The 11,031-nt window shown below is 39.8% G+C and overlaps 1 protein-coding gene and 1 pseudogene across 2 annotated transcripts in view; both read right to left on the bottom strand.

The window, feature by feature from the left end:
* The window catches only part of PAPOLG (poly(A) polymerase gamma), a 34,213-nt gene extending 23,182 nt beyond the window's left edge, over window positions 1–11,031 (bottom strand). For both annotated transcript variants that reach the window (XM_010862953.1, XM_010862952.1), the window contains exons 1-3: window positions 10,832–11,031; window positions 8,587–8,748; window positions 7,043–7,109 (exon numbers count right to left, since the gene is read on the bottom strand). In XM_010862953.1, the coding sequence (XP_010861255.1) occupies window positions 7,043–7,109; window positions 8,587–8,748; window positions 10,832–10,848 (246 nt within the window). In that variant the 5' untranslated portion in view covers window positions 10,849–11,031. The remainder of the gene's footprint in view (window positions 1–7,042; window positions 7,110–8,586; window positions 8,749–10,831) is intronic.
* On the bottom strand, window positions 2,880–4,235 carry LOC105005100 (annotated as a pseudogene).

The raw sequence follows: 11,031 nt of genomic DNA, 5'->3' as shown, positions 1-11,031 counted from the left end.
ACTCAATATGCCAGCAAATTTGGAAAACTCAGCAGTGGCCACAGGATTGGAAAAGGTCAGGTTTCATTCCAATCCCAAAGAAAGGCAATGCCAAAGAATGCTCAAACTACTGCACAATTGCACTCATCTCACATACTAGTAAAGTAATGCTCAAAATTCTCCAAGCCAGGCTTCAGCAATATGTGAACTGTGAACTTCCTGATGTTCAAGCTGGTTTTAGAAAAGGCAGAGGAACCAGAGATCAAATTGCCAACATCCGCTGGATCATCGAAAAAGCAAGAGAGTTCCAGAAAAACATTCCTGCTTTATTGACTATGCCAAAGCCTTTGACTGTGTGGATCACAATAAACTGTGGAAAATTCTGAAAGAGATGGGAATACCAGACCACCTGATCTGCCTCTTGAGAAATTGGTATGCAGGTCAGGAAGCAACAGTTAGAACTGGACATGGAACCACAGACTGATTCCAAATAGGAAAAGGAGTTCGTCAAGGCTGTGTATTGTCACCCTGCTTATTTAACTTATATGCAGAGTACATCATGAGAAACGCTGGACTGGAAGAAGGCTGAGCGCCGAAGAATTGATGCTTTTGAACTGTGGTGTTGGAGAAGCCTCTTGAGAGTCCCTTGGACTGCAAGGAGATCCAACCAGTCCATTCTGAAGGAGATCAGCCCTGGGATTTCTTTGGAAGGAATGATGCTAAAGCTGAAACTCCAGTACTTTGGCCACCTCATGCGAAGAGTTGACTCATTGGAAAAGACTCTGATGCTGGGGAGGGATTGGGGGCAGGAGGAGAAGGGGACGACAGAGGATGAGATGGCTGGATGGCATCACTGACTCGAGGGACATGAGTCTCAGTGAACTCCGGGAGTTGGTGATGGACAGGGAGGCCTGGCGTGCTGTGATTCATGGGGTCGCAGAGTCGGACGCAACTGAGCGACTGATCTGATCTGATCAGTATATTAGTGCAACCACTGTAGAAAACAATTGGAAGGTTCCTTAAAAAAACTAAAAATAGAGCTACCATATGATCTAACAATTACTGGATCACACTCCTGGGAATGTATCAGAAGAAAATAAAAACATTAATTCAAAAAGATATGTTCCCTCATGTGGGTACACATCTAAATTGTAACATATATAAATTGGGAAAGGAGTATGTCAAGGCTGTATATTGTCACCAGCTTATTTAGCTCCTATGCAAAATATGTCATAAGTGTGGGGCTGGATGAATCACAAGCCAGAATCAAAATTGCTGTGAGAAATATCAACAACCTCAGATATGCAGATGATACCACCCTAATGGCAGAAAGCAAAGAAGAACTAAAGAGCCTCTTGATGAAAGTGAAAGAGCAGAGTGAAAATGCTGGCTTAGAACTAAACATTCAAAAAATGAAGATTATGGCATCTGGTCCCATCATTTCACAGCAAATAGATGGGGAAACAATGGAAACAGTGATAGACTGTATTTTCTTGGGGTCCAGAATCACTGCAGATGTTGACTGCAGCCATGAAATCAAAAGATGCTTGCTCCTTGGAAGAAAAGCTATGACCAACCTAGACAGCATTAAAAAGTAGAGCCATCACTTTGCTGACAAAGGTCTGCATAGTCAAGGCTGTGGTTTTTCCAGTGGTCATGTATGGATGTGAGAGTGGGACTATAAAGAAAGCTGAGCACCAAAGAATTGATGCTTCTGAACTGTGGTGATGGAGAAGACTCTTGAGACTCCCTTGGACAGCAAGGAGATCCAATCTGTCCATAGTAAAGGAAATCAGTCCTGAATATTCATTGAAAAGACTGATGCTGAAACTCCAATACTTCAGCCACCTAATGTGAAGAACTGACTTATCTGAAAAGACCCTGATGCTAGGAAAGATTGAAGGCAGGAGGAGAAGGGGACAGCAGAGGATGAGATGGTTGGATGCCATCACTGACTCGATGGACATGAGTTTGAGCAAGCTCTGGGAGCTGGTGATGGACAGGGAAGCCTGGTGTGCTGCAGCCCATGGGGTTGCAGAGTCGAACAAGACTGAGTGACTGAACTACTACCCTCATGATCATTGCAGCATTATTTACAGTAGCCAAGACATGGAAGCAACCTAAATGTCCATCAACAGAAGAATGGGTAAAGATGTAGTGTGTGTATAATGGACTACTACTCAGCCATAAAAAAATAAAATTTTGCCATCTGCAACAACATGGATGGATTTCAAGGGTATTATGCTTATGTAAGTCAGACAGAGAAAGACAAATAGTCTATGTTATTACTTACATGTGAATGTAAAAAACAAGTGAATATAACAGCAAGAAACAGACTTGTAGATACAGAGAATAGTGGTTACCAGTAGGGAGAGGGGCACAAGAGGGGTAGAGGATTAAGAGGTACAAACTACTATGTATAAAATAAAGTACAAGGACACACTGTACAGCACAGGGAACATAGTCATATTTTAAAATAATTTTTAAGTGGAGTATACCTTTAAAAATTGCAAACCACTATGTTGTATACCTAACATTTATATATTATAAATAAACTATACCTCAATTTTTTAAAAAAACTGCCTAAATGCTACTGATACATACTACATTTGTCAAATTTAGTGAGCTGAGATTTATAGAGTTTTTTGATTGTAGCTTGAAGTAATGAAGGTATTCTCAGAGGACAGACAAAACAAATTTGTGTCCAGTATACGTGCATACATGGGCTTCTTTGGTGGCACAGTGGTAAAGAATCTGCCTGCCAATGTAGGAGACACAAGATCCCTGGGTCAAGAAGATCCCCTGGAGGAGGAAGTGGTAACCCACTGCAGTATTCTTGCTGGGTAAATCCCATGTACAGAGGAGTCTGACACGCTACAGTCCATGGAGCCACAGAGTCAGACACGACTGAGGGGACAAGCACAGATGCATATATCACATACACACACACAGAGATGCATATATCCTTAAGAAAAATCTTTTCTATCATTTGACCTTACTTGTCCCCTTCAACTGCCTGTCTTTGACTCCTTGGTGACTCTCAATAGTAGAACCCTCAACTACTAAATTAATGCACTTTCAGCTCTCTAGTTAGCATAGTTGACTAATTCCATCTCCCCTTTAGTTTCTGTGACAGATATGCTTAATTTCTTGATTCTAGCTCCATAATATTTCTACAAGGGGGGTCATTCTTAAAACAATCTCCTCATGAGAGGTAATCTAAAAACTTTACATATTTTGGGCTGTATCAGAATTACAATGCTACTTTTCACCGCTTTGTAGAGCCAATTCTAAGTGCCCATCAGATATTTTCACTCACACTTTCTGATTCACCTCAGTAACCATGACTGATAAACCAGATATCCCTCCTTCTGAGATCACTTTTTCTGTTCCTCATTTTCCTTACTGCCCATACCTATAAACTATTATTGTTTTTCCTGGATTACTAAGTCTTAAATTATATTCCTTACACGTCACTTCCTCCCCACCCACCTCCATTCTATGCTATTTAATAGTATCATAAGTTACTCTCTTGCCATTAATCTTTATTTCTAAATCCCATTTTGTAAAAAATTCACTGGCTGATATTTTTAACTCTATCACATAACTCTTTTGCTCAAAACTTGCCAATACATTCTTTTCTGGATACTGATCCTTGGATCCTATAGACTTTGATGGTATGCTCTTAAGGACCTTTTTTTTTTTTTCCCCCCAACGTTTCATATTTATTACTGAGTCTCAGACTGATAGTGAGGAAATAAGAAATATCAGGAGCCAAGCATTACAGTAGTGATGTTCTCACTGTGGTTCAGCTGCTTAAAAAAGTGGTCTTAACATGTGTGCACATGTTATAGACCCAGCTTGCTTCTTATAGACCCAGCTTGGTTCTTCTCCAATGTCTTCTCTTGGAGCTGTACCTGATTTTATTGCCAGTTTTCATTCGAATCCATTGAGGAACGGGACAATTCTGCTTTTGTTTCTTGGCCAGCAATCACTTTATCCTGAAAGTCTTGTGAGAAGATATGGTGAGGAGAGAACTCAACCGTACATAGGATGGCGGAGAAGAGAAAAGTAGGATCTTTCTTGCCTTGTTTCTTGATCTTCCCTTCTGAAGCTCCAACTGCCAACATGTTACATAACCTAGTCTCCTTTCCATTGCATTTGCCATTTTCCTTGCCTTAAATAGGCCAACGGTTTGATGGCTCAGCTGGTAAAGAATTTGCCTGTAATGCAGGAGACCCGGGTTTGATCCCTGGGTTGGGAAGATCCCCTGGAGAAGGGAATGACAACCCACTCCAGTATTCTTGCCTGGAAAATCCTATGGACAGAGGAACCTGGGGGGCTACATACAGTCCATGGGGTCGCAAAGAGTCAGACATGATTGAGTGACTAACACTTTCACTTTTGCCTCAAATGCTTGCTGTCCTTTCTGCTATCTCAATTCCATCTATTTTTCAAAGTTCACTTCAAGTCCCACCTTCCTCATGAAGCATTCTTCGATTACCCTCCTCTTTATAAGCTCTTTTCCCCACTATGTGCTCTTTCATACTACATTTACTTTTTTTCTTCCCTGTATGTTAGTTTCATCACTTCAACTATATTTACATTCCTTGAAGGTGAGATCTACTATTTCTAGGCATTTCCCCAAAATGCCTAGTCCAAGTTCCAAAGAGTAGTATGCACTAATTAGTTTGATTAATCTGTATAACAGGATATTATGTTTGTTACTTTCTGTTTAATAGGTATGTTTCAAGAGTACCACAAATTTTACAGCTAGAAAGGCGCTAATAAAATTATTAATGACTAACTGAAACAAAAGGATAGAGAAGCCCTGTTGAGTTTACTTTCCCACTTTGAAAAGCATGATTCTTTCATGATTTATGAGAAAGTGATAAACAGAGCAAAAGACTTGCACCACAAACCACAGTGTTTAACTAAAATGGTTTGGAGTTCTACATTGTTTAAAGTTTAAATATTCCAACTATGCACAGAATAGTAAAATGATATTTGATCTAACTCAAATCCTTTGGATATGTTCCATATAAAATAGGTATAAATGACAGAGAATTATGATATTGAAAATGACCAATCATTGTGTCTATGGAAAGGAAGATGCTAAAACCAATTAAATTTTTAAAAAATAACTGTATTTTGCTTTAAAAAAAAAATCAAATAGTGGAAATGCCTCAAATTTTTAACAATGGTTTTATGCCTAGGAATTAAATGGAAACCAGCTAGTGAAATTTGTAAATTAAAGTACTGATGTGAATAAAATGATGGGAAAACAATTTTAAAAAATCAAAAAAAACCTTTGACCTTGGAACAGATTCTACTAATTTTTCTTTTAGGTGCAAAAAACCCACCCAGTAAGAAAATTAGTTAGGTGCATCTCTCAATAAAGTATCTAGCCCTTTTTTGTGAACAGTAAACACTTGACTTCCCTTGATGTATCCTAGAATATGTATGAGAGCAAAGACCTCAGTATAACCACATTACATGACATAAAGACAACACAAGAAGTCAAAAAGCTTGTTTCTCTGATTTTAAATCAATTCTAGCAAGCTGTGTATCTGGTTTGCATACCCACAGCAATTATGGGCTGATTATAGACAGAGACAACAGGTTCCCCAACATTCATTCAATGCCTGAGCTCTGTCCTGAGGTTGTGCAAGTGAATAAGACAAGTTTATTAAAGAGTTGATCAGCTAGTAGCAGAGAAACAAGCATGATTTTTTTTTTTTAACTACTCATGACTAGCATTTCACATGCTCAGAATTCAACCTAACAGAAAACTTCAACTATTGATAACCCTGCTGTGAGCTCAAAAATGAGCCAGATAGTCATTTGGCAGAAAAAGTCAATAGTGTAAAGATCATTTATTTAAACACAATGACTGTAGACTTAGCACAGTCCCTCATAACCTTATTCAGAGCCCACTGCTTGAAAGAACCAATTTTATACATATATCAAAGGTTACAAAAGGAAATAAAAGTTGTAAAAGAATTCTAACAGGTGTGTAATTTCTAAACTGATGCAAATTAATGGGCAGAAAGGGATTTTACAGAGACACTACTGCTGTGAGCCCTTAACTTTCAGCTGGCAGCTGTTAAGAGATGGGAAAACTATTAAAAAAAAAAAAAAACAACTAAAACTAAAAATTTAAAATACAACAGTCTGAGCCACTTAGTAAATGGACAAACAGTATTATCCAGTTGAACATGCCCTATCTCATTTTACTACAGCCAATGAAGAGTCCCAAACAAATGAATTCAATTATATTCAAAAGATTCTAAGAAAGCAAAGAGATATGTAATTGATTTTAGAAGGAAAAAAGTTAAGCTACTGGAGGGGAAAAAAGCAGTATAATTATAAATTAGGGTTTGCAAACTCCAACGTCTCCTAGGCCAGGCAGGTAAGCAAATGAGGAAAGTATACACGTAAGAAACACAGAAACTGATAATCGACAATTGCTATGTCTGAGAGAGCAGGGAGTAATGGGGACCATGAGGCACCAGAGGGGAGTAGTCCAATTCCATTCAAGCCTCTTCTGGCCTTGCCCCAAGAAAGGCCCAGTGCTGCCATACCTGGTATTTCACAAGAATTCTGAAATCTGGCTTTTAAAATTTCAGTATTTAAAGTTTGGTTTACTACATGTGAGTCAAGGAAGACATTTATGTGGAAATGTAGTCAGACACTGGCTACCTCTGGGGTAAATCCTCATTTATTTAGGACTCAACTGTCTAGAGGGCTTCCCTGATGGCTCAGCCGGTAAAGAATCCACCTGCAATGCAGGAGACCTGGGTTCAATCCCTGGTTTGGAAGATCCCCTGGAGAAAGGAATGGCTACCCACTCCAGTATTCTGGCCTAGAGAATTCCATGGACTATACAGTCCATGGGGTGAAAAAGAGCTGGACATGACTAAGTGACTTTCTCTTCATTTCAACTGTCTAGAACAATTCATTTCTAAGTATACTAAAAATGTTTATCTATTTTTGATCATTCTCAACTCTGCATTTTGTAACCAGGACACAATGAAACTATGAATTCAATATAGAGTCTTACCTTACTCTCACTGACCTCAGAAATCCATTCTTTTACTAGATTGTTGAGTTTACCAAGAACAACCAGCCTATAATAAAAGATAACATGCTTTAGATGAAAACAAACAAAAAACCCCCACCAAAAACAAACAGTATTTTAAAAAGTAATTAAACATATAGGCAGTACCTTTATGTTGGTGCTAGAGTAAAAGCATATTATACACGTGCTAATGCTATCACATCTGTTGACACAAGGCACATCTCTTTGGCATTCTTAGGTTCCTAAGAGTTCCAAAGAGACGATAAATGTGATGATAGTATTTTGGTTTTTGAGCTATTTTTTCAAAATTCAAAAAGCCTAGTTAAAAAAAAAATCAAAATTACCTTCAATAAGGCTGCAGAGGCCAACTGAACTGTCAACTTTCTTGGCCTTACTATGGAATAAAATCAATTCAGTGTGGTAATAGTAGAAGTCAGCACTCTCATTGACAGTTACAAGTTTTTGGATAATAAAAACAGGCAAATTATTTATTGGCTAATTTTTTATAAAAAATTTAACTTAATAAAAGCAATTTGATATTAAAACAAACTTGCAACCAATGGCATATCCAAATCCAAATTAAAAAAAAAAAAAGTTTAGGCATCTCAAAGATAACACATGAGAAACTGAATTCCCGATGTGTCCAAACTTGCTTCTCCCTCAGCCTTTCTCAGGTAATGGAATCTCATCCTTCCAGCTGCTGAAACCAAAAATCTTGGCATCATCCTTGATGCCCCCCACCTCCCCCATTCTAGTTATTAAACAAGACATCCAGAAGATGTACCTTAAAAGACATCCAGAATTCTACTATCTCTTATCACCTCCACTGCCATCCCCCTAGTTCCGGTCACCATTTCGTCCTTGGGTTACTGGAACAGTCTCCTAACTAGTTTCCCTGTTTCTGACTTTGACCCTTCTGCAGACTAGTCTCAGTAAAGCAGCCAGAGTGACTGTGTTAAACATGAATCAATCATGTCAATCTGCTGCTCAAAACCCTAAGAGCTTCCCATCTCAGAGTAAAAGCCAAAACCTTTATAATGGTTTTCAAGGTCCTAAATGACCTTTCCCTCCAAGCTCTTTCCCATCTCATTTTCTTTAAGCCCACATTCCCCTTCTTATTCACTCTATGTCATATACCTAGGTTACCTTGCTATCCATTATTTTTTAAAAATACTAGGTACAGTCCTATCGCAAGCCTCTCCTAGACTGCTCTTCCATCAAATCCACAGAGCGCTTTCCTCACTTTCAAAATTTCCCTCAAATGTCAATGAAGACTTCCTTGACAACCTCCAGTCTCAGCTTCATTTTTCTCAGCCGGCAATTGTCATATGTTAACACTGTGTTTATTTTACTTACTTGGCTAATTGTTAAGTTTCCTCCTCTAAGCTCTAGGAAGGCCAAGTGTTCTTTTCATTTTGTCATTTTTATATCCCTACACAGGGACATCACTGGTACATGAACATATGTTTATAGAGTAATGACTAAAGAATGTACTGTAAAATACTTTGCATTTTTAAATGACATACCTATGGTTCAATTCTTCCTCATCTTCAAACACTCCAAATGGTTTCATGGCATCAATTAATTTCTGTGTGTAAATATGATCAATTTCTTTAGGACATGCCAAGCTAATTGGAGAGGTGATTCCATAATGCTTTTGTTGACGCTGGCTGTCCAGCATGGTGTTTCTGTTCAAGAAAAATGAAAGAGCAGAAAAAATTTAAAGTTTCATTTACTGATACATTAACTCTCTCAATCCACTCATTAATTTAGCTACCTTAAAAGTTTACTCAGTACTATTGGTTGGCCGCCCCCCTCCTTTTTTTTTTTTTTTTTTTTTTAAGGAAAAAAGGATATTTTGCGCTTATGGAGATGAAGGACTATTCATTCTGCTTCAAGCTTTCATGGTTAGGATGTCTTTTCAAGTCAAAAGCAGCCTATGTTGGCATCAGGACAACTGTGCCAACACCACTCAGCTCAAATGCAAAGAGCCTGAATGGGAGCTGGGCCAGGGCCACCTTGACTACACCCTGCAGACTTAAGTCAAGTACCACCTTTGAAAAGCAGTCAGCCACTTGAAAGAAAGCTCTAAGTAAAAAACAATGCCCCCAACCCCAGGGAAAAAAACCAAAATTATTTGATTAGAAGGTCCTTATGAAATACTCTAGCTTTTAAAAAGAAATCACTAGATGTGTCCCTGAGAAACCTATTAACATCCATTGCATCCATCAGAGTTTATAGTCCTAACATTCTGTGACTCGTTAATTGTTCTTTTCACTGTCTAAATGAAGTCTATGATACCAACTATGATCTTGAGTCCCACTTTCTTATCTCTGTGTGGAAAATGCTGGCCATCAAGGTCCCTATGCTATGCTAAGTCACTTCAGTCGTGTCCGACTCTGTGCGACCCCATAGACGGCAGCCCACCAGGCTCCCCTGTCCCTGGGATTCTCCAGGCAAGAACACTGGAGTGGGTTGCCACTATCTTCTCTACTAGCATTAAAATTCCAAACCCATGGTTCTGAACCTCTCTCATCTAGAGAGGAAAACAAAAGCAAGTGACACAATCCCTGGAGAAGTAAACACTCTGGAGAAATTCTAGGATAAGTGCACAAGGAGACATGTACAAAAATGTTCACTACCACACTGTGACATTAAAAAAAAAAAAAAACCTAGAAAAAACCTAAAACAATCACTAACAGGAAATGGACTAAATCAGAATGTATCTCTACAAAGGAATACAATATTAGTGTGAATTAATTAGAGCTGAAAAATACTATCATGGACAAATCTCAAAGACATACGTTGCGCTAAAGAAGTTGTTGAATAATAAGTGTGGTACTAGTCATATAAAGTTTAAAACAAGTAAAACAATGCTGATTATGGACATATACATATGCAGTAATAGCATTAAAAAAAAAATATGCCGCATAAGCATCAAATTCAGAACCGTGGGGAACTCCAGGGAGAGAGGTGAATGGGCCTAGAGGAGGAGGTAACAGAATTCCTTCAGATGTATTCAGTATGTTCGGTTTCTTTTAACTAAAGATATGTGTATACACACACACACGGAACGTTATACTTTGGGAGATGGATGATAGCTACGTAAATGATGCTATTATGTTATTTTAAGCATTTTTCTGTATGTTTAAATTATTTGCTAATAAACCAAAATGTAAGAAGTTACAACAAAATCTTGCCAAGGACCGACACTGTTCCTGACTTATCAAAGTATGACCAGGAGGTACAGACTGGCAGATGTACTGTGGATAGGTGGGGAGATGAGGGAAGGGTGAAAAAACCAAAGCTTGACTAAGAAGAGAAACCCATGGGCTGGGATAGGAGTGAATGCACTCCAGAAGACCTGGAGACAGCCGGTCAGGAAGGGAGGCGGGGGAGGTAGGGGGATGGTATTTGCGCCAATGCAGACAGGAGCAGAGACCGGCTCAGACAGCGCTGGGGGCAGGAGAGTGACCGACAATTTTTCCCCACAGACACACGGGCCTTTCTCCCGCCGCAACCTAGTCTGGGGCGTCCTCGGAGACAGGGCAGCCAGGGAACAGATGGGGACTTCTAGAGTCCCCGAGTCTGGCCAGGTGAGCCGCCGGGTGTAGGGGAGGTGCCCTTGCCGACCGGTCGAGAGGGGGGAAGGAGACTACACGAGAGCTCTGGGCAGGACGCGAGAGCCAGGGAACGGAAACGGGGTCCGTGCTGGCCACCCCAGCCCACCCAGTTCTACCTCACCCCCAACCGCCGCCCCCCACTACTTACGCAGACATCTCTTTCATCGCTTCCTGCGTCTCCCTCACCGGCGAGTTGTCTTTCGCTCTGGAGTCCTGTTCTTGTTCTTCCCTTCTCCTCCTGTCCAGTTTCCTCCGCTTGCTTGTAACTCGCTTGAACGCTCACTCTCTCACTTACTACAGCCGAAGCATCCAACCGAGTAGTGAGAACACCACAAAACCGGCTCTATT

The sequence above is a fragment of the Bison bison genome, unplaced genomic scaffold, assembly GCF_000754665.1.
Source record: "Bison bison bison isolate TAMUID 2011002044 unplaced genomic scaffold, Bison_UMD1.0 scf7180017864486, whole genome shotgun sequence".
Classification (NCBI taxonomy): domain Eukaryota; kingdom Metazoa; phylum Chordata; class Mammalia; order Artiodactyla; family Bovidae; genus Bison; species Bison bison.
The sequence above is the reverse complement of the archived record's forward strand: the minus strand, read 5'-3'. Positions and strand labels throughout refer to the sequence as shown.